At 50.1% G+C, this 22,486-nt stretch overlaps 8 protein-coding genes across 8 annotated transcripts; 4 read left to right on the top strand and 4 right to left on the bottom strand.

Moving 5' to 3' along the window:
* Positions 1–499: 499 nt before the first annotated feature.
* Positions 500–2,183, top strand: VFPPC_13838 (hypothetical protein; the record flags this gene model as incomplete). Its single annotated transcript, XM_018291610.1, has 3 exons — positions 500–592; positions 1,486–1,703; positions 1,763–2,183. 3 exons carry the CDS (start codon positions 500–502, stop codon positions 2,181–2,183), a joined length of 732 nt encoding a protein of 243 aa, XP_018141429.1.
* Positions 2,184–2,682: 499 nt separating this feature from the next.
* VFPPC_05451 (mitochondrial inner membrane translocase subunit TIM44) lies at positions 2,683–4,384 on the bottom strand (the record flags this gene model as incomplete). Its single annotated transcript, XM_018284644.1, has 2 exons — positions 2,683–3,358; positions 3,429–4,384. The coding sequence occupies 2 exons, from the start codon at positions 4,382–4,384 to the stop codon at positions 2,683–2,685; spliced, it is 1,632 nt and encodes a 543-aa protein (XP_018141428.1).
* A 319-nt stretch (positions 4,385–4,703) lies between these two features.
* VFPPC_05450 (37S ribosomal protein S11) lies at positions 4,704–5,429 on the top strand (the record flags this gene model as incomplete). Its single annotated transcript, XM_018284643.1, has 1 exon — positions 4,704–5,429. One exon carries the CDS (start codon positions 4,704–4,706, stop codon positions 5,427–5,429), a length of 726 nt encoding a protein of 241 aa, XP_018141427.1.
* Positions 5,430–7,812: 2,383 nt separating this feature from the next.
* Positions 7,813–9,412, top strand: VFPPC_05448 (GTP-binding protein YchF; the record flags this gene model as incomplete). The annotated part of the gene is made up of 4 exons (XM_018284641.1): positions 7,813–7,887; positions 7,962–8,033; positions 8,091–8,576; positions 8,861–9,412. The coding sequence occupies 4 exons, from the start codon at positions 7,813–7,815 to the stop codon at positions 9,410–9,412; spliced, it is 1,185 nt and encodes a 394-aa protein (XP_018141425.1).
* A 635-nt stretch (positions 9,413–10,047) lies between these two features.
* On the top strand, positions 10,048–10,694 carry VFPPC_05447 (membrane-associated progesterone receptor component 1; the record flags this gene model as incomplete). The annotated part of the gene is made up of 2 exons (XM_018284640.1): positions 10,048–10,100; positions 10,205–10,694. 2 exons carry the CDS (start codon positions 10,048–10,050, stop codon positions 10,692–10,694), a joined length of 543 nt encoding a protein of 180 aa, XP_018141424.1.
* A 512-nt stretch (positions 10,695–11,206) lies between these two features.
* On the bottom strand, positions 11,207–13,973 carry VFPPC_05446 (glutamate carboxypeptidase Tre2; the record flags this gene model as incomplete). The annotated part of the gene is made up of 2 exons (XM_018284639.1): positions 11,207–11,389; positions 11,451–13,973. The coding sequence occupies 2 exons, from the start codon at positions 13,971–13,973 to the stop codon at positions 11,207–11,209; spliced, it is 2,706 nt and encodes a 901-aa protein (XP_018141423.1).
* A 2,249-nt stretch (positions 13,974–16,222) lies between these two features.
* VFPPC_05445 (vacuolar protein sorting-associated protein VPS35) lies at positions 16,223–18,962 on the bottom strand (the record flags this gene model as incomplete). The annotated part of the gene is made up of 3 exons (XM_018284638.1): positions 16,223–16,471; positions 16,531–18,757; positions 18,829–18,962. 3 exons carry the CDS (start codon positions 18,960–18,962, stop codon positions 16,223–16,225), a joined length of 2,610 nt encoding a protein of 869 aa, XP_018141422.1.
* Positions 18,963–20,397: 1,435 nt separating this feature from the next.
* Positions 20,398–21,327, bottom strand: VFPPC_05444 (inositol oxygenase; the record flags this gene model as incomplete). The annotated part of the gene is made up of 1 exon (XM_018284637.1): positions 20,398–21,327. One exon carries the CDS (start codon positions 21,325–21,327, stop codon positions 20,398–20,400), a length of 930 nt encoding a protein of 309 aa, XP_018141421.1.
* Positions 21,328–22,486: the final 1,159 nt, after the last annotated feature.

The raw sequence follows: 22,486 nt of genomic DNA, 5'->3' as shown, positions 1-22,486 counted from the left end.
CAAGTTCGGCATAGGGAGAATTCATCATGCAATGTCGCCAGAGGGGTTCTTTCATGCTCTCAACCTGGCACAACCCTCATCTTACGTCAGAAAGCCAAGAGGATTTGTGCAGGCTGGCGCATGGATGCCAGATTTGAATGTGGCGCGCCAGTCAACTTTGGTTGTACGTACGTCGAGTATGTAGTAATGTAGGGCTGCTTGTTCTCCACCACCGCCACGACGGATGTGACGGAAGGCCGACATCTGGGTATGATGATTTATTTGCCCAAGGATTGGTGGTCTTTTTCCAATGGCAGCGCGTGATCGTAACTTCAGACCTGACTACAACCAACTTATGTAAAACTTGTGATGTCCATCACCCCTCTTGGATAATCACCAGGAACATTTCGCACGACACCCGATCCTGCATGGAGAATAAACCATACACGTCCCATGCTACGTCACTAGTCCCACGAGCAGCATCTATCACTTACACCTATACATCCCATCCCCGTTCGCAATGTCTCCGTTGCCCACGGGCGGCGACTTGCCCGCTGGGCATACTGCTGAGAAATCTGACCAGTCGCCCTCGGAGAAGCTTTCTATATACCAGGTATGAATTGTACTGTGGAAGGATCCGGCTAGCCACGAATTGATGAAAATGCTTGGTGTCTAAACAAAAAATTACAGATCATCATGACTCCAATTAATTTCGTCTCGTTTATATTTTCCCTTGTTCTCGTCGACATTCATTACTCCTGTGTAAGGATACAAAGCCATGGCGGAAAGTCAAGCCGCCTAGCTGGCTGGCTTCATCGCCTCATCTTCCGGCCCCAAAGGATTGAAACCCGGGGAAGTGGCGCCACTCGTCACCGCGAAGAGATATCTTACTACCAAAGCAACCAGGGCAAGATTATGAAATTTGAGGCTGAAGAGGCATTCCGAGTTCGGAACAGAATTATCATTGCGATGGCAGTCGTATTCGCCATGGCTATTATGGCATGGTGGCGTTTGATGCAACTGATTTACTATCGATGGTCATCTTGACTTTTGGTCAAACGAAGCTATCTGGTTTCCTCTGTGCTTGCTTTGGTGGGAATCACGGCGCTTCTTTCACGGACCACAATGTCGGGGATCTACAAATGATCTGCTGTGTGGCCGCGTTGAAGACTACGGGGCTGCCCGCTGAGAGAGTCTCTGTGCAACTTCCGTGACCTTTACGTTCCGGGCATCGCTACAACAATGCACGGTCTAGAGTCATACGGTACGTGTATATATGATATATGAAGCACCAGACCACATACAGACTCAAGCATGTGGGCACTTGGCATATTTATTGGTGTTCAATATAAATTAGCCCCACGATAGGCACACTGCTGACTCAAGGCTGAATCTTGGCCCAGACGATACCGCTGCCTGTTCACGACTTAAAACGCGCGACGATTGCTGGCACAATTTCTGAAAGGATAATATTTCAATTACCAATAATACACTAATAAACCACAGTATCGGAAAGTCAAGCCCAAAAGATCAGTTTCGTCTCGTCTCACACCTAGCATTCAATCAATAAAAGCCATTGAAATGACAGGCTCAAACACCAACGCAGACAGCACCCTCTATTTCTGGCGAGATGCCGACACAAAGACCGGATGGCTCTCACAATGGTACTACTGCCCGTTTACGGATGACAAAGACCCCAACATAGTATACGACACTGCTGAACAGTAAGCCTCCCAGGCATGAGGTGACAGCTCACCAAGCATACCCTAACCTCAAAACATAGTTATATGATGTACCACAAGGCCATACTATTCAATGACCAGGCCGTGGCAGATGAAATCCTCCAGGCCGGTCACCCACGAAATGTAAAGGCCCTCGGACGAAAAGTCCAGAACTTTTCAGAAGATACTTGGAAGAAGCACAGGGTGGACATAGTTCAAAAAGGCAATCTTCTGAAGTTCACAACGGCAGTCACAGAGGAAGGCTTTCGAAAGGGGACCGGGGAGAACGCTCCCCTGATTGATGGCAGCTTACGTGAAATGCTCCTCGCAACTGGAACCAGTGAGATAGTGGAGGCGAGTCCGTTCGACAAAATCTGGGGAATTGGCTTCAAGGCTGATGTTGCAGAAAACGCCAGGAAGCACTGGGGTCTGAATTTGCTAGGCAAGGCATTGATGGAGGTGAGAGAGCAACTCAGGAAATAAGCGGCAGGGTCTTGGAATTGCAACGATTGAAATTCCCTACCACAACAGGGACATCTGTGCCATGCATGTATAAAGCCTCTTAGTTTTGCTTCCAGAACGAGAAATTGTACGCTGTTATATTCTCTGTTATGCTTTTGATATTGGATACACCCCCCCCCCCTATATCCCGTCTATACCGAAGATCCTCTAATACCTAGTCATACATGTGTACACATCTTGCCTCGAGCAAGACGAATAGAGCGGTGAGTGGTTTGCCTTCCCAATTTCCTCCCACGTAATTCACCCCTAGTCGTAACCATTGCCTTCTCCATTACCACTTTCACCAAATACACGCTTTTTATCCCTTCTCTGCCACTGAGCAAACCCTGGTATTTGCGCGTAGGCAACAGAAATAATATACAAGATGTCACATGAATTTGTTCAAACTCCATCCGCCCAATGCGAAGTATCGGAAAGACATAAAAAAAAGATGGCCGGGCCCGCTGTAATTAACACCAACTTAATGCCACTCTCTTCCGCTCTTCTGCATCTCAATTAGACGCCAGCCTCGTGTTTCGGGATTGTTGACGTCTTCAGGAACTCGGGTAATGCCAATAGCATACGTGACCAGTTGAACCTTGTCCTCCATACCAGCGGCAAGCTGGTTGGACTTCGCATTGCGATAAACATGGACTTCCTGGGTACGGCAAGTGATGATAAATACGGGAACCTCACCAGGGTCCAACATTCTAGCTCGGAGAATATCAACGTTCCGGATGTCGAGGATACGGCCGTCAGACTTCATGCCAGCCTGAAGATATTGCTTGGTCAAGGCTTCGTATACTGAAAACTGCGCGGCCGAAAGCCAGAGCTTCAACGTTTCTGTATCGCCCTTGACGTAGGCATCAAGAACCTCTGGTAGGATATATTCGCGTAATTCTTGCAGGAACGGCTCAACCTGGAAGGCGGGATCCATAGATCGGAACTTTTTGATGACCATGGCGGTCTCGTTCTCAGCAAAAAAGCCTCCAATACGGTCGGTAATACTCCGAGCGGTGGAAATAAGAGGATTCTCTGACTCTTCGTAGCGACCCTTCATGGTGAAAATCCCTTGAACGAACTTGTTGGTGTCTCGGAAATCTCTCCATGCCTCCTTCCAAGCAGCATCTTTGTGGAGTGTGATATTAGTTCCGGCACTGGATTGAATCGCTGTGTCAGCACTCGAAAGCCTTGTAATTCTTGAAGTAAAAAAATAGGTGAGCTTACTCGGGATCTTCCTCCATCACCTGGGAGCCGCCATTTTGCTGCTCCATCATTGCCCTCTTCTTTCTGCGCTCTTCCTTCTCCACCCATCCACCATACCTGGAGGAGCTGCCGTCATCAATGACATTCTTCACGTTTCGGTAGGCCTCGGTGTCGCGAATGGGTTTTGTGGCTTTGTCCACTGCATCACCAGTGACATTGGCAGCTTTCCTGACACCTTTCATCACAGAGGTATCCCAGGTCCAGGAAGCTCCCTTCCCAATGGCCCCGGCGGTGGACTTGACGGCTTTAGCGGTAGTGGATGAAATGGCGCCTGTCGACTTTTCATAGGCCTCACGAGCCCGACGAACGGATTCACTCTCCGTAAACTGATGAGCAGCGGCACCAATTTGCTTCGTCGACTCGTTCCATTCCTTGGACGCTTGGAATTCAGTGTTCATAGTTTCCATGAACACCTGCCAAGGGGTCTTGTCACCGTGAGGCGGCGGCGGAGGCAGATCTTCCTTCTTCTCCTTGCCTTCCTCCTTGCCTTCGGACTTTTCGCCATTTTCGCCATTTTCGCCTTCGTCAGACTTCTTTGATTCTTCCTTGTCGGATTTGGTTTCAGATTCGGAATTTTTGGCTTCGGCGTCGGCTTCGGCTGAAGCGGATTTGGCAGAGTCTTTACCAGGCTTTTCATCTTGGTAAGCCTGTCTGCTCACATGGAACTGTCGGCATTGTGAGGAGGCGATTGGGGTCCAGCGTAGTTCGGAAGGAAGGAACTGAGATCGAAGAGGAGAAATGACGAAGTTTGCCGCTATCTTTTGATTCGCACTCGCCGTGGTGATTTGAGAGGTCTGGCAAAGCTGGGACGCTAACCTCCTATATGCAGGAAATGTGCCAGACGAGTTGGTAACTCGAACAGATGCCCGGGATAGGACATTTTCAGTGTTGACCGCGCTTCGAGCAATGGAGTTCATACTGGGCGAGATGTGTGGGAAGGAGCCCACAGGATGTGCCTTGCTTGTGGACAAGAGGTGTTGCAAAAGAGCAATGGGGGGGCGGCAACTTACAACGGGCGAAATGAAATTTTAGCTTCGCGATCTCGGCTGCAGGCGGAAGGGACCAGCACCAGGAGTGTCGGTAAAACCGCGGCAAGCCACTTTTGAAAGCAAAAAGCTCCGGACCACCTTAGTTTACCTGTGCTAAATTACAGGAGACGAAGAAAAGACGTCCGGTCAACAAAATCTACAGCCTTTCCAAGCTATTGCCTAGCAATTGGAAGACCATGCTAGCAAAATGAGTCGATCATTGACGAACCGGCTGACGGCGCTGCCGTCACTTCGACAATTAAACACTGCAATTCCGAAATGCCCTTCCCAAGCCTCACGTCTGTTCTCCCGGTCGACGGCACAATGGGATGATTCAAAGACGGACCGGCCGAAAAGAGTGCAGGCGCGGCCCAAAACCGAAGATCTTCTCGAGAGCGTTTTCAATAGCCCATCACTATCACGGAGCCAGGCAGCGCAACCAAATACCATGAGTGATCTGTCGCAAAGCATGGTGTTTAACATGCTAAACAACAAGCCCAACATTGACACAAGCGCTCTCTCGGGGCAGAATGTCCAGCCTGCACAACGCAGAGAGGATACACAGGAACCATATCACTTTCACGTCTACTCTCATAAGCATAACACCCATATCACCTGCACGAAACCTAACCGCGAACCCATCATCTCCATGTCATGTGGAAATATCGGCTTTCGAAAATCTCGACGCGGAACATTCGATTCTGCTTACTCCCTGACGAAATATGTTCTGGAACGTCTTATTCACACCGGGTGGCCAATGAAGATTCAAAGGCTAGAGCTGGTGCTGCGAGGTTTCGGTCAGGGTCGAGAGGCTGCAGTGAAGGTGCTGATGAGCCCGGAAGGCAAAATATTGCGCGACAAGATTGTTAGAGTTGCCGACTCTACTCGTATCAAGTTTGCTGGCACAAGGAGTAAGAAACCACGACGACTATAGAGTACCAGGGGGAGTTTGGCTTTGGGGATAGAGGGGAGAGGGCCAGGGACTGACATATCAACTGTACCATATCACTGTACAACCTATATTTTAAACAAAATACAATACATCTCTAACGGATGCTGCAGTGTCTCAAGCAAGATATGGATACTCGTGACCAACTATACACTAAATATGCTAGAGCATACAATGACAACATAGGCATCTCGTGTCTGTCAGCTATGTTGCGGACACATTTATGCTTCAAGCGGTACAATACACAACCATCATCTGTGGTATCTTACTATGCCCGGAACGCCATGCGACAAAAATCCATCCCAAAAATGGTTAACAAAGACTCGCAAAATCACAACGCTTGTGGCTACCGCGGAGCGAGCTCCGCGGCAGGCAGGTTGCGGCCGGAGGAATCTCGCACAACTCGTTTGCCTTTCCCGCTTCCGCCTCTCCGTCTTTCATCCTCACTATTCCACTCGTCGCTGCTATTTCCGCCTTCGGATAAGAAATGCGGCTTGGCCTGAGAAAGCATGCGTGAAGACTCGTCAGGAAGGTCGTCATCGTCCTCCAACAGCTCACCGTCCGCCGTTTCGTATTCCGGGGGTTCGATCCATTCTCGAGGTACCACACAGGGCAGGGCGACACCAATGCTCGCGGCCCTATTGAGCCAACCAGGACCCGCGTTGCCGGTCAGCTTTTGGCAGAGGTATGAGGTGAAGTGATTGCAATTTTTAGTCAATAGGTTGTACGAGGTGCCCAAGAATCTTCCGATGCAGAGCGCAGCGCAGCATCAATTTCATCTTGGGTGGCAAGTGTAAAGCCATGGAGTATTTCGCATCGAAAGGTTCCTCCAGGAGGTTCGGTTTTAGGCTTCGTCCAGTATACACCTGTTATACCGCGCTTATCGTGTCCGCCGTAAGCATATTCTTTCCCGTTGATAACCACGCCAGAATGGAGAAGCGATGCGCCGACCGTCCAGAGTACGGAAGAGAGTCGACCTGGCTATCAATTGAGGAGAAACGTAGTCAGCAGCTGTTCTGCATTTACGTCTGAATGAAGCATAGTTCTTCAGAGGTGGGGTTGAATACAAACCGGAAGCAGGTCATAGACGTGTATTGTGATCTCGGTCTTTTGTAATGATAAGGTCGATCTGTGCCTGCTGGCAGGCTGGCTTGTACTGTGTCGAGGTGTCGACATGTCAAAACAGATAGTCCTCAAAGGGTCCAGATGTCTCACCAACAATGCGCGCCTGAACAAGTGGTTGGTGCAGTTGGGAGTGACAGCTGAAGCTTCCTTCTAAACTGTCAGGTATTCGAGTTAGGTTTCGTACCGCGTGGCCAGCGTACATGGATAGATACGAAGAAAAAATTCGTGCCCGAGGAAATGAGGCAGCATAGAATACGGTTCGAGGGGAGAGCCTTTGTGGAATTGGAGGAGCTGGGACATGGAAGTCATGAAAGCGCTCTGTCAGTGGCGACCAACGGAGACAGACATGTCATCAACCGGCACCAAACGTTGGTGCACCTCAGCCGGGTCCGGAGCCAGAGCCAAGCCTCAGCTCTGAAACCTGCCAATCTGGACGACCAGACATTTGGACAAGGACGGAGTAAGCGGTATTGCATGGAGCAGACGGCGCTAGCAGGAGTGAGACGGAGCATGTTGCTTCATCTCCAGCCACCAGACCAAAATGTCTCTGCAAGATGGCAAATGTCGCCATGGTTGATCAAGTATCTGATAGCATTGACACATTTACACAGAGCACTTCACTCAATCCATCAATAAAATGTGCAACAAAGATACTAGACTGTTTTGCTGCTGTGCCAATACGGCCAATCCCCCCCTTGCACAACTTATGAACGTACCGACTAGGCTGCTCTTGTAAGAACCAGCAGCGACCAGTGCAGTCATGACCATGGGTGGGCCTGGCTTGGCCCATGACGCATGGGGCAACCTGTGCAAATTTGGGTTACAGCTGGAAAAACACTTGCTCCGACTAGTAAAGGCCCCAGCCCAGCTTGCCGTGCCCACACGCTAGAGAGTGTGGTGGGGGAGCTCTTCAAATTTCCTTCGTCGCAATTTTTCTGATTCTTCCTCCTCCTCTTCAACTCCTCATTGCCAACTCCCTCATCAAGGGTATCGCCTGTCTCCTTTTGGTCGAGCAGGCGTTTCGCACTCTTCATTCTCTCCCCTTTTCAATCGGTTGTAAAGGCTCTTTGCAGCCACGTCGTTCACCACGACGCTTCTTACCGTGCCTCCTTTTGCCTTCTCTTCTCTGATACCAACCTTTCTTCCCCGCGCAGCCTGGCCTGCAGCTCTTGGACAAGCTCCAATCGCCCGGCGCGTATCTATCTTCATTCCCTGCCGTTTTTACGCAAAATCTAGAAACAAGATGCCCCCTAAGAAAGTTGTTCAGGAGGAAAAGATTCCCCTTGGCCGACCTGGGAACAACTTGAAGAGTGGAATTGTAGGTTTATAGTGCATCCTAGCAATCCCTGCTGGCCATATGTCAGCCAACAACCTGCTAACGATCCATAATAGGTTGGCCTTGCAAACGTTGGCAAATCTACATTGTTCCAGGCCATTACAAAATGCAACCTTGGCAACCCAGCTGTATGAGGCCCCCCCTCGTTCTTCGCCCTCAAATTGGGGTGCTGACAGCTTTGAAAGAACTTCCCCTATGCCACCATTGATCCTGAAGAGGCTCGTGTCATTGTTCCCGATGCTAGATTTGACTGGCTATGCGAGAAGTATAAGCCCAAGTCTCAAGTTCCTGCCAATTTGACGGTTTATGACATCGCTGGTCTCACACGCGGTTCATCCACCGGAGCTGGTCTTGGAAACGCTTTCTTGTCGCATATTCGCGCAGTAGATGCCATTTTCCAGGTTGTTCGATGCTTCGACGACGCCGAAATTATCCATATTGAGGGTGACGTGAACCCCACTCGAGACTTGGATATTATCAGCGAGGAGCTCAGACTCAAAGATATTGAGTTTGTTGAAAAGGCTCTGGAGAATCAGAAGAAGAAGACCCGCATGGGCGGCCAGAGTCTCGAACTCAAGAAGGCTAAGCAAGAACAAGACATCATCGAGAAGATCTTGGCTTGGCTGCAAGATGGCAAGGATGTCCGCAAAGGTGTCTGGGGCCCGAAAGAGGTAAGAAACAGTGCTTTGAGTTTGTTCAGCGGTGCCCAGTTTCGTTCCTCTTCCAGGTTGAAGCAACGTTTTGCTACCTGAATTCTGCCCACGTCTCTTCCCTTGCGCTTCTTATGATGACAAAAGGCCATTGGCCTGACCTAATCCCAGCTCTTCGAATGCCTCACTTAATAACGCTAGAGTGCATTGTGAGATGAATTTTACTCTGACAGAAGCCTGATTTCGTTTCTCTTCTACATTGTTTTCATTCTGTCGTGGAAGAGCCTTACTGACTCTGGACTCAGGTTGAGGTTATCAACCCGCTGTTTTTGTTGACAGCTAAACCGGTTGTATATCTGGTGAACTTGTCTGAGAAGGATTATGTTCGCAAGAAGAACAAACATCTCCCCAAGATCGTTGAGTGGGTCAAGGAGCATGCCACCGGCGACCCCATCATTCCTATCTCCGTGAGCTATGAGGAGCGTTTGACACGCTACGAAACCGAGGACGAGTCCAAGGAGGAACAAAAGAACGTCGGGGCTGAGTCGGCGCTGCCCAAGATCATCACCCAAATGCGCAAAACGCTGCAATTGGGAAGTTTCTTTACATCTGGCGCTGATGAGGTCCGTCAATGGACCATCCGTACTGGAACCAAGGCGCCTCAGGCTGCTGGTGTCATTCATACGGATTTTGAAAAGACCTTTATCCAAGCTATTGTCTACAACTTTGATACTTTGAAAGAGATGGGCGACGAATCGGAGGTCAAGGCAAAGGGAAAGATGATGACCAAGGGCAAGGAATATGTCGTCGAAGACGGCGATATTTTACTCATTAAAGCCGGTGCTGCTAAGGGTTAGGGCCTTCTCATATGGACCACCGTTTGTGAAATATGTGCGGTCTGTTATGACTGCAGCCCCAAAAGTATAGATAAAATAAAAATTGTAAAACGAGTGAAAGACATCTATCGTCATTTAAGCAAGTGATTACATCTTTACTCGCTGCATTCTGTGGAACTTGGGTCAATCCCAGCTGCGTTCCTAGATCACAGCGTGGAGTAGGACGTAATGATGCACCCTCGTATGATGTAGGAAACTAACCCGTACGAAGATACTGAAGCCCACCTTTGAGCGACAAGGCAAATAGCTGCCAGTGCCATCATATAGATGTGCACTGTTTTTGGTGTTTTAGCGAATTGGTTGCTCAATGGTCATGTCGGCCGTGTTGGCATGGATGGTTGATGGTGGAGGCGCCAATCGGAGGAACTATAATGGTCACACCCTCCTGCACCGTTGGCCCAACCCTGAGCCGACAAGTCAGTTTGTCAGAAACCAGACAACTTAATGTCTGGTCTTTTCCACTCCGCCCGATTCAAAACTTGATTGACAGTAATCATCTTTGCTCAGCCAGTGCAGACACGACATTCTTCTCGCCCAGCATTTGGCATTGATCCGATTACGCCGCGCGGTTACCTTACAGAACCACATCTGTCACGATGGACTACGTCCAACACAGGGTAGTCCAAGAGGCTGCAAAGGAAGCATCGAGGTACGTGGCCGCTCACTCGAGCAATATCATATCCATGTCATCCCCTCTATGACCTCGCCATGTGCACGAAGCGAGAATCATCGCTAATTGAAATCACGATACAGCATCAGCACGCCCTTCACGCCCCTCAACATCATCCTCCTCTCTGTCGTCTTCTACACTGCCTACTCGACTTTTTCGCGCTCCAATACGGCACCACCTATCGCCCGCGGCCCTCCCCCCAAAGTATTTCGCACCTATACTCCGAGAACCCTCCTCCCATTCAACGGCGAGAACGGCCAGCCCATCTTCTTCGCCGTCCGCGGACGGGTTTTTGACGTCAGCAACGGCCGCAACTTCTACGGTCCTGGAGGTCCGTACTCGAACTTTGCAGGTCGCGATGCCAGCCGAGGCTTGGCGTGCCATAGTTTCGACACGGATATGCTGACTGAAGACTTGGACGGGCCGTTGGACACTCTGGAGGGTTTGGGTCCCAATGAGATGGAGGCACTGCAGGGCTGGGAAGAGACGTTTACTGGCAAATATGACATAGTTGGCAAGCTTGTATCAGTTGCGGATTACAACACTACCAAGGCGGCGGAAGCAGCGCAGTAAGCTTGTGATGAGAGAATCATTTTGTTCGTGGTGCAATGTAAGGCAAAGTATGAGATATAGATAAAGAGAGTGAGGAATGGAATTATATGACGAATGATTTACAGTGACAATAGTAGCATAACTTCGAAGAGTGAAAAGCCATGCACTCGATTTTGCTCCTATTCCTTAGCAAATCCATGACTGGCCAGCTCGTCTAGAAAGACTGACTAGGAACATATCGTGGAAAGGGTTATTGCATGCTGCACTAACTTGCCATAATCTGGTAGTAGATGAGGTCAAGCCCTATTTGGTGGTCTGCTCGTCCAGAGTGATAGATAGAAGTACCATGTATTAGTTACCGCCAGCTATCTAGAGCAATGACAATGAACAAAGAGAAAAAAAAAAGTATAAAAAAAGCTACCCTGATTTCATATCAGCAGTATCCCAACTCCATGCAATGCCGTTTTCCCCATATCTACAGCAAACCAGAAACACAAAAGCGCAAAAGCAGCCCCCGCCCACCAACAAAGCATTTACATCTGCAAAATAGTTGCAGCCTTTCGTAACAAAGCCGCAATCTTCGTTGTGATGAGCCTCGCTAGCTCCCAGTCACCAGCTTCTACAGTATCGCGGATGGCTGGGAAAATTGCCTCGTCATATGTTGACCATAATTGTGGACCAAAAACAACGTGCTTGAATTGGGTGCGATTAGGAATCTGCTGCGCGTTAGTAAAGCCCAATAAAGCCAGTGGTAGGGAAGGAAGATGAGATACGTACACCGCCGCCAAGTTCCAAATCTAGGAGGGAAGCTTCAAACGCAGCCATTTTATCATTGTAACTGATGCGCTGGGCTCCGAGGCTGTTCACTTCGTATCCTCCGCTGCTGAGAATTGAACGATCCCATTCTAGTTCCCATTTCTCGAATTCTTCTGCATTGCTCTTGACGAGCGATACAGCGTCCTTGAGCTCTTGGAACGGTATCTTTGAGGCGCCGTCCTTGGCGTCTTTCTGATTATTTACCCAGGTCTCCAAATCATGAACCCAGTGGTCGAGGCTCCGGCCATATGCAACCATGTCGAACGGCATGATGGCTCTGTCGGCCAGATCGAGGAGTAGTAGGCCAACAACCTGGCCCATGAGGCCGTGATAAGCAAAGTTAGGATCTATCACTTGCTCCACCAGGTTGAAGTTATCATAGCTGGAGCCGTACGGTACTGGCTCTCCCTTGAATTTGAGGTCCAACGAGCTCGTGCCGGCTATGTTTTGGAACGGAACATAGTCACCTCCACCTCCAAGGCCTTCAAGCTTCGCTTTGCGGTTGTCCCATTGGTTTTTCAGAGTATCGTTCAAATAAGGGTCTACAACCCGTTCCATGGCTCGAATCAATGCCCTTTCTAGGGGTGGAGATCCCGCAGCAGTGAATTGAGTACCGGTGACTGCAGCGTCCAGATTGATATAGGCATAGGCATTCCGTCGCAAGGCGTCCAGATTCATCTCAACATACTCGGTCGAACCAACCATGTTGTACTCTGCCGCATCCCAAGACATGAACTCGATTGTACGCAGGGGCCGCCAACCTCGGTTCAACAGGTCACCGAAAATACGAGCCAGCTCAATCATGACGGCAGTCCCAGAGTGAGGCTGGGTAGCGCCAAATGCCATGGTGTCGCGGTGATTTCCAAGAATAATCGGGTTCGCTGTTTGTTCCATGCCCAAAACCCTGCCGTATACGTTCCATATGGGTTGTCTTTCGACCTCGTCCTGCTCGTTTTGCAGACGAACAATAGGGGAGGAGTGATCGCCGGTCCACCACTCATCAACATCTGGGACGCCGCCTTTCCACCCATCCGGGACCTTTTGTCCATGGCCCTTCAAGTGCTGCAGCAGAACCTTGGCATCCCTCCAGGCAAGTGGCAAGCTGGGGATCTTGACCAGCCCAGGAGCGTCGTCAATGATCATTCTCTGCTTCTCCTTTTTGCTCTCCCAGCCGGGTGTTAACACATCGCCGACTGCCATATTTGTCAAGCTGACAGAGCCCCGTTGTACACCATCTTCAGGCATCCATCGGCCCTTTGGTGCCACATCGCCTTTGTGAAAGCCGTTTTCAGCGGGATCGCTATATACCAAGCATCCTGCAAAGCCAGCAAGCTCTGCCGCTTTGACCTTGAGGGCTTCATCTTTTTGTGTGCCCAAGTGTCGCACTAGAGCAATGGCTCCTTTCGTATCGATTCCTTTCTCCTTGAGCTTTTGGAAGTCGTCTCGGGATCCGTAATTGGCATATATCAGAGGACCCTTGACATCTCCGGATTTGGAATGTGCATGAAAAGCATATGTTTGGCGTCCTGCTGTTTCGCCGCCACGTTCTTCTTCGTCCAACTTGGCTGTCCATTTGGCCTTCTTGCCGTCTGTATCCATGATCTGCACGGTCCGGCCGTCCTTTCGAGGATAGTTAACATAAACGTAATATTCGTCAAGCTGCACCGACTCCAATCCGGCACGGTGAAACATGCTTTCAACGTCCATGGCCATGGCGTAGTCTCCTTCGGTGCCAGCAATATGTGCATAGTGTGAGTAATGTAGAACAGAGGCCCGCATGCGCATCGGATCGACGTGGGATTGTAGAAAAGATTTGAGATCTTCCGGGTCGAAGCGCCGGCCCCCTGGCATACGGCCAGAAAACCCGCTAAAGAATCCGGTCGCGAAGAGGAAATAGATGAAGCTGAGAACAATTAAGAGTGCGACGAGGCGGGCAAAGACTATAATCAGCGCCATGGAATTCATCTGTGGCCATTGCCGCCTAGTTTCAGAGTTGGTGACAGATTCGTTCTCGTTTTCGTCGCTGGTTGGTTCGGCGGCGGCGCGTGAGGGAAGTTGAATACGGAATCGCGGTAATCTTGGTCTCCAGGACCATTTCCATTTCGGCAACGACAAGGAGAATCCTATCCTCTTACTCCATACCGAGCTCCGTGACGCGGACGGCTCTTCTATTTCCATCTCTTGCATTTCTCGCCGTACCTGTGCGGCCTCCTCGTCATCGTCCAACTCGCTGTCGCTCCCGAATAGACTAGACTCATCGTCGGTTTCTACCGTGGGCGGCCGGTATCCATGGGGTTGTCTGGAAGGGCCGGCGGAACTCTCTGGTTGTCGCAGGAGAGTCTGCTGTTCTGCTTCATCAGCATCACGATTGTCTATCGAGGATCTGGAAGGGCCCCAGCTGTAATCGCGTCGACTTCCAGTAGCCAGGGCTTCATCGTAGGTCGGAGGGACCGGGTCGTAGAAGGGAGCCTTCTCGGAAGGCATATTGGACTAGACGCAACGGAGTGCGCAGTCTACGATAGGCGAGGGATCGAAGACAAGCGGCCATGCAATACAATTCAGAGTGAAACTGAGTGCGTGATCGATTGTGGAAGAAGCCAAGTACCCTGGTACTCGGGAGGTAGGCAATGGCGGCAAGCGGGCGTGGTGGGCTTGGATCTTGGGAGGGAAATGAAGGATCAAGGGGATATACAATCAATGAGCGTAAAGAACGAAGGAAAAGACGCAACGATTAAGGCACTATGTAAGACAAGACAGAGTCTAAAGATGGATCATTGTAGAAAATCTAGCCCAACAGACAATGTCGCTAGTTCGAAAGGCCGTCACAAAGTGATGGTCAAGGCGAAGGAGAGAGAATGTGGTGATGCGAGTTCCAACGTTGTGGCTAATAGAATGGGGATCGCCGGGCAAATGGCTGAGCGCGGCATGGACCAAGCACTGTCAAGTCAATCCGGTCGCACGGAGTGCTCAAGTGCTCAAGTGCTGGTTGATGAGACTTGATGGGGCCGCCGTGCCGTGCATGTGGCCTCCGCAGTGACTTGACATCTGGACACTACAACTTTGATACAGGCCAGTTGAGGCCACCAGACACATGCGGCATTGGCATAAGTTAACATTCTACCAGTTGAGACTACTTAAGTACCTAGGTTGTTCGACAAGAAGTCCACATGTGCAGTCTGGTGGCAGCTTGAGCACTTGATGAGAGTTCCTGGTGCCACGTAACACATGTAACTGTAGAATACAGCGACAATATCGGTTCCGGCCAAGCTGTCGCAGTCAAGAGCTGGCTGAGGCAGACCCGGAGGACATACATCAAAATGCCTGGATGCTCTAATATCTATTGAGATTGTACACAATCAATTATGCCTACCTAGGTACATGCAACGAAGCTGGTACTTACGCAAGTACTTCAATGTTGACATTTTGCTGCTGAAGCATCCTCCGTCTCCCCTGTGGCGGAATTCGTAAGCCAACGTCTTGGCAGCACTTTAACCTCCACCCACCAGACTATTGAAGGAAACATTGAAACTCAACAATCCGAACTGGAATCCCGTAGATCTACCCTGAGAACCAGACCAGTCTGGTGTTCCAAGTTCAAAAGCTGGGGCCCTTAAATAGTTTTCACAGTGACCCTTATCACTCGCTATGCCGGGCTCTTCTGCAGTATAAGTACCCCGGTCTGCAGCATTTGTCGCATCATTGATGGACAAACCGACCCTCCCTACCCCAGACAATAGGAGACCACCAGAACCAGGACTAGGAACAGGCCAGACTGACTCCTGTCCTTTGCCATCCACACCAATACCCCTGACCGAAAAGGCAGCTATATGGCATGGAGTGCGGAGCGGATGCGGATGCGGATACGGATTTGGATTTGGATTTGGATTTGGATTTGGATTTGGATTCATGTTTGAGCATCATGCACTGAGAAGCCCAAACCAGTAGCAAAGCCACATTGCTGTCTCCTTGCCGAGGTGGAGCACAGCCTTCATTCATTGTCGAGCTGGTCAGGTCAAATATTCCGCTGGTGTAAGATGATGACTCTAGCTTCCCAGATACATGTGCACTTGGCATCAGTCCATTCGGATGACCACCCAACATTGAATGGCAACTGGTTGTTTCGGCAGGATACATTCGTAAGTCCGTAGGCATTCAATGTTAGCTCACTGCCTCACACTACAGCCGATACAGAGTCCTAGACGGTCTAGTAGAATCAAATACAGACTTGTGACATCTGATGCCTGTGCGTGCTGAGCAGCGCATTGTCCCATTTGCGCGCATTATTACGAATAGCAACTCATTGATTCAGAAGCTAGACATTAATTTGGGGAGCGAGGCGATGCAGCCATTGATCCCATGGCCGTTATACTAGCCCACGTGCCCCTTCAGGCAACGCCTCTCAGACGCGCGAATTTGGAGGGAAAAGGGACAAAAAGTGGTTGTAGTACATATATACACATAAGAAGTACATTCCTGTCTCATGCACTTTTCTCTTCAGTCAAAGCCCTGTTCAAAAAGTATCTACCCGCCAGGCTCTTTCATGCTCACTCTCCAATGGCACACATCCGATGTCAACCTTGGTCTTGCTTCAGCTCGGGTAAAGGACCACTCCTTCGTACTGTCTGCTCCTTATATTCTCCAGAGTTTGATGGAAATGCTTTTTGCTCGTTTCAATGGAACCAGAGTCTTGCTGGTTTCCTGCCAAGTTTGAGTGTATAAGTTCGATCAGCCCATTAAGATATTTGGTTGTTACCTAGTGCCCACCAGTTAGTTTTTTCACCATATTGCATCACAATGCCAACCGTCACCAACGGCTGGTCTCGGGGTCTGCCTACCGATTCGTTCTGTTGATCAAAGTAATAAACATATCTGTCCAAAATCTCCACAAAAAGCTCAATCGATGTCGCGGTTTCCATACATGAATCTGCCACACGGAGTGCCCTCTGCAAGCATTCTAACACGCGCTTGCCATCTCGGTATAGCTATTTCACCCGTTAGTACACAACTACCTAGGTAGTATAATACACTGCTGCATTCTCACCTCTGTTTCCTCCGACTCGCCGTTGGATGCGATGGGAGTAGCCCACCACAAATGACTGGCCAAGTACACAGCGCGGCACTGATCAGGCTTCCGCAAAAGTTTGCTGCCATGTTGTGCGCATTTTGTGATGAGTGTATCGTAATTTTCCTTGCCGAAATTGCGAGTTTGGTGAAGCGATGACGCGATAACGCAGACGGCCTGGAATTGAGCTTTCGAATCTGATACTGCCTCTTCGTACACGGTAAATGCCTGGGCGTAGAACTCATACGCCACCTCCTCAAACCCGGTCATATCAGCAGTCTGTCCGGCGACACAGAACAAACGGAGCGATAGTTCAGCAATGCCAGGTCCACTCACACGAGTGTACAAGGTGCTAAGGGCTGAATGGATGAACTTGAAGAGTGCATTGCTCTGTGTCTCCCAGTTATCATCGTAGTGTTCTCTGGCCTTGAATCTCCGAGCCAGCTTGACACAAGCCGTGATTAGTGGCGGCGTGGTGGTTCGGATGCGGTCGTTGCCTTCACCATATGCTTTCCGCGTCATCTGCAACAGTTTGAATTGTGTGTCGTTATTTTCTGCTTGAAGTAAATGTACCATCCGAGCCAGCCAGCCTTGCTCCTCCAGAGTCTCGTCCGTCTCTACCGAGCGCCGCTGGGATGCGCCGGGGTATCCCTGAGATGCTTGGGACCCTTCCTTGACGAGAACCGACATGATCTCCAAAACGTGTTCTAGTTGTTCGGTCTTGGTGATCTTCGTCTGGTCCTTGAGCAACGTCTTGATTATGCCGCCGGCTACAGCACGGCGTGTGGGGTATGACTGGCACTGGAAGAGAGGAACATAGGTTGGAAGGGAAAGAGCTGTGAATATTGACACGTATCGCGTCAGGGGTGCTTGCAACAAGGCCAAGAGACTTTGCTGCGCAGCCGGAGAGTGTAGATCGGCATTGTTGATATTCTCCTTTGTCTTTTGCGTGGCATAAGCAAGAATCTGATCCACGTAGTCCAGGCGATCGGGGTAGTTATTCAAGGCAAGATTGCAAAGTGAAACTAGCAGTGCAATGATATCTGGGATGGGCAAATGTTGCGCCTCCACCAAGTTTTTGACCTGTGTGAAAAAGACTTCGTAAAGCTGAACATTTGTACCATCTGATTCTTGCCCATTGACGGCTGTCGTATCAGTCTCGGCGGTCGAGGGGGCTGCCGACTCAGCAATGGTGCTTGCTCCATCTTCAGTTTGCGGCTCGCCTCCTCCCTCCTCTGACCCAGCAGCGGCAGCGTCCTCATCGCCTGGCTTGTTTCTGTCATCTTCCTGTGAGCTGGAATCCGGCTTCGAGACAGGTTCAGGTGCTGGCGGTGCTTCCTTCTGCAGCTTCACCTTCTCAAGTAATGACGCAAGCGCATCTGCTTCAATCTGTTCTTGCTCTGGTCCCTTGTCTTTTGATCCTTCACGGTCGGCATATTCTGAGAGGCGGTCCATAAGGCCGATAACAATGGCCTTGACATTCACGTGGGGGTTCAAGCGTGAAACGGCACCAAGGAATTGGTCGAGAGTATGAAGGTGGAATTCGTCCGGGAAAACCTGCGTGATGACCTCGAGAAGATACTCCTGGGCGAGTACATCGCGGCATTGCACAACTTGCTCCAACAATGGTCCAAGGATACTGGTTTTGTACGTTTCGAGATCGACCAACTGACTCAATCGCACAATGTTGCTCCCAACGAGTAGCTGCAGTTCCTTTCTTTCCCGAATTCGCTGCTCTCGCTCTCTTGAGTGACCCTGATGCTGAAGACGCACCCACAGCTTGTTCATTTCCACAAAGTTGGTGAGGATGAAGTTGATCGAGTCACCCAGGTTGCCTTCAGGGCCGTCGCTGTCGGAGGTCGGTAGGTAATCGCGAACCTGACCGGAGAGATAGTATCGCAAAAACAGTCCACGGATAGGGTGCTGAACACCGCGGCTCATATCCATCATATCCTTCATCAACTCCTTGACTGGTGCATCTTCAATCGACATGTATGCCGTGCCAACGGTAATCATGAGGTACAGCCTTGGAATAATGTTGCCCGCGTACTGAACTAATTCGTACAGATCGGCGAGGTGGTTGACAGGATGACTTTCGCGGAGATGAACCGACAGATAGCGCAGTGCATCGAAGACGGCCATGTATAGTTCATAATATTGCTTTGGGCCGAGGCTGCTCGTTCGAAGCTCGGAGACCAATGTCGAGCTGTTGGACACAAGACAACGGCCAGGTCAGTCTGGGCTTTTAAGAGTCAGCTATACAAAGGACGGACATACCAGCATTTGAGGGCATCCATGAGCTTTCCAGGTGTGTCGAGACATTTGCGCATGAGGGATGTCTGCTGTCGCACGGCTACCAAGGCATCCTCAAGCAGGCGTGCCTGGTCCTCTGGGAGCGCTGACGTCGTCATCGTCGAGCTCTGTCCAATGCAGCGGGGTAGCTTTGGATGTTGTTGATGGGCAGAGGTTTTGGAGTAGCAGACATCGACTGCCCACTGCGAGCAAGGACGGGGTAGCGTCGTCTATAATCCAAAGCGCGACAGCAAAACGCAAGACGTCGAGGGTGCTGAGGTTAAGATTGGGAGCAGGCAGTGTGGCAGGAGTTTGTGGACATGGATGTCATGAACCAGCAACGGCCCACAGAGTACGGTATGGTACAAGCCTGGAGGAAGCAAGCGAGCAGAGAGGTTCAGGCTAGACCAGACGAGGCTCCTAACGTCCCTGGGTCCACTGGTCCCTGGTGACGACAGTCTGCACTATGGATGGTGTCCCGGCCTCCGAGACTTGACTTCAATGTTGGACCTTGACACCGAAGAAGCTCCTCCTTCCCCTGGAGCAAGCAAGACAGCGGGTCGGGAACCCGGAAATGGGACCAGAAGTCACCCAGCCACTGGACGCGCAACGTAAGATCACGTGAGGATGAGAGGCAACAGGTGTGACCTGTTTGATGCTGTGCAACATTTCACATAGGGGCAAGAGACTAATTAATTGACATCAATTGATTCCATAATGTCCCTCAGTCTGAATTGAATGAAGAGCAGCTCACTTTCGCAAGTCACAGTGCATGGGAGCCTTCTATCTCCACGTGGGTGAAATTGGTGTCCAAGGGACCCCCTGCCACGGCCTTGCAGGACAAATTCGTGAATCGTCAACAAGGCCACTAAAGAAGCAAACTTCTTGTGGGTAGATGTTCTCATAGCAGATCACACAGCTCGGTGCCGAAGAGCTGGAGCAGGCGGCGTATTGATGCAAAAAGTTATAGATTTTGCGAGACATACCAAGAAGAATACAGTATACTGTGACTACTGGGTTGGCGGGAGGGCAGGCTAGTGCCGTTCGTACACGTTCTTGTATTCCTAGAAAACGTCTAAAAGTTATTATGTTGCTAATTACATCTAGGAGTTACTACGAAAGAATCCGATTTAAGCCAAGGTGCGACTTTGCGGTAAAGCGAAAGGACGGCGGCCTCCGGCCCAGCAAGCTTCCTCGGTTAGACATCGAAGAGAGCTTTGACTAAAGATAAAATTTGGAATGGATCAAGCTTCTTAACATCGGAGTTCGTCTGCGACAGAGTGTGAAAGGACGATAAACGCAACTTGCGTCAGAATGCACCATCAAGGAGCTCCCGCGAGATGATTGCGTCTATTACGATGCTCTATTCTCCCAAGTCTCTATGAGGGACTATCAAATCAAAATACATGGCCAAATCGGCCAAAGTGTCGTCGCACGCTACATGAATTAATCGTTCTCGTTACTCAAAATCCAATGTGGCCACTGAGAAATAACAAAGCAAGTCTCAAGGCCCAAATACCCTTTTTACTTCATTTTCATAGACGGCCCACAGGTTTACCACTTGATGACCTTCTGCGGGAAGAACTCATCAATCAGATCCAAATAGTAAGGCTTAAGTACCTCAACCGACGGGACATCGTCGCTCTTGCTGTACAAGTCATAGGGGTTGAATGCTTGTACGGCCTTCAGCATATCGTGGTCCTTCTTGCACATGAGCTCGCGGTAGGCACCTTCTCGGTGCCAAGGGTAGAAGGAGTGGTAGCGGATCATGGCGAGAGCCTCGTCGGGCAGAGTGGACTGATCCTTGACTACATGATAGAGGTACTCGTCGTGGCCCCAGCTGAGCATGATGTTGTCGAGGCCACAGCCAGGGGCATAAATGCCGAACTTGGTGCTGTAGACGGGGTCCTTGGTATCGGGATTGGCCGCAAAAGTGTCGGGTAAAATGATTCGCTTGTCGAAAGCACAGCCAACAGGGAAAGTATCTCCAACGACATCCCATTGGCCCTGCGTCTCAAGTTCGGGGAAGAACAGCATCAGCTTGCCCAGGTCATGGATCAGACCGGTTAACTGCATCCAGCGAGGCTTACCGTCGCGGCGAATAGCCTCAGCAGACTGAAGGAGATGTTCAATCTGAGATAGAGTGGTATCGGGGTCAGATTCATCAACCAGAGTGTTGAGCTTCTCAATGGCCTGCCAGACGGTCATTTCGGGTCGAGGTCGCGAGGCGCTGTTAAACCGGTTACGAGCAGCTAGATTGTAGGCGACGGTCTGCTTCTCATGTTGCTCCTTGTAAAAGTTCTTGACTCTGTCACAAGCCTCCTCATACTGACGGAACTGGGTCTTGTCCTTCGCTGTGTCAAACTTGGTTTCCGAGTCGTACTTGATGCAGTTCACATCGTCGATGGCGTCGGAGAGATCTTCAAGAACTTGCCCGGCATCATGGGCAGCAGGAGGGTATTCGACGATTGCTGAGGGGGCCATCGTAGCTGTGATTGTTGGGAGAATATTCTGTTTATTAAGTCGACTTAGGTGAAGAGGAGAGATGCCCTGAGCTATGTTATCGTGTGGCCGCAAGCACGACAACAAGCCGGTTAAGAGTGAGGAACGAAGAAAGTTTTTATCCTCTGAGAGTTGTAACACAGGGTCCGATTGAAAAGTTCACGAATTCTGAACTCTGCTTGGAAAGAAATGTAGAGGTTGGTGAACAAAGACACAGTGAATAGTAAGTAGTATTGTTCAGAGCAACTCCAGCCTGAATTAAACAATGCCAGATGCGACCCTTAAGTATGTAGTACGCTACCCGCCAGAGACAATACGGATTCCTCGCGCGCCGACCTAGAATTGCCATTCTGAGTGAATAAAGTAATTTTACGTCATGATTGCTCTCCGCAAATTTCTCTCTGTTCGTTCCAGGCACATTGACATCCTATTCAACTTGGCATTGATTGCTCGTGGCACTTGGAAAGATGGAGAACGGTGGAGAGTCCGGCCCGGCGAGCACTACCGAGTCGAGGCTTGAGCAGCATGTCCCTCGCCAGCGGTTTCCATTTTTGGCAATTGTTGGAATTTTAGTGTCCGCACGAAACCTCAATCAACAATCGCTGCATTGGAGCTCCACGTCAAACAGACTCTAACTCACGGCGGGGATTGCCCGAATAGGTGCAGTGGGGGTCACACTGATCAGATCTTTCTTTTCTGATTTTGATGTGTTGCTGGCAAGACTGCTCGCACATGGCAACGAATGAGATTGTCGCACGTAATTAAGCTGCTCAAATTGATTAAAAAGACAGCGTTCTCCGCAAAATTATTAGATTTGGAAGCGAAGCTCTTGCTCCGTACGATATCAACGTGGACCTTGAGATGCCGGAAACAACTCGTCAGTGAACGGCCGACGCCGTCCCGGAGTTCACAGCAAAATGTTGGTTGTCACAAATGACAAGAAAGCCCATCGCTTGTCACTCACAGACTAAAATGTCGCCTTGAGCTGGAGTACCTACTAGGTAGGTAGTCGGCGGGTTGGCAATCCCGCCTACACTGCGGAGTAAAAAGGCTATCAGGTTGCCTAGCCTAGGAGATTGGCCGAACCACCATCGAAACAGTGACATGTCCCGATAGGACAACTACGAATTCCTCACCTTCT

This window comes from Pochonia chlamydosporia, chromosome 5 (genome assembly GCF_001653235.2).
Source record: "Pochonia chlamydosporia 170 chromosome 5, whole genome shotgun sequence".
Taxonomy (NCBI): domain Eukaryota; kingdom Fungi; phylum Ascomycota; class Sordariomycetes; order Hypocreales; family Clavicipitaceae; genus Pochonia; species Pochonia chlamydosporia.
Note: the sequence above shows the minus strand (reverse complement) of the source record. Positions and strands in the feature narration are given on the sequence as shown.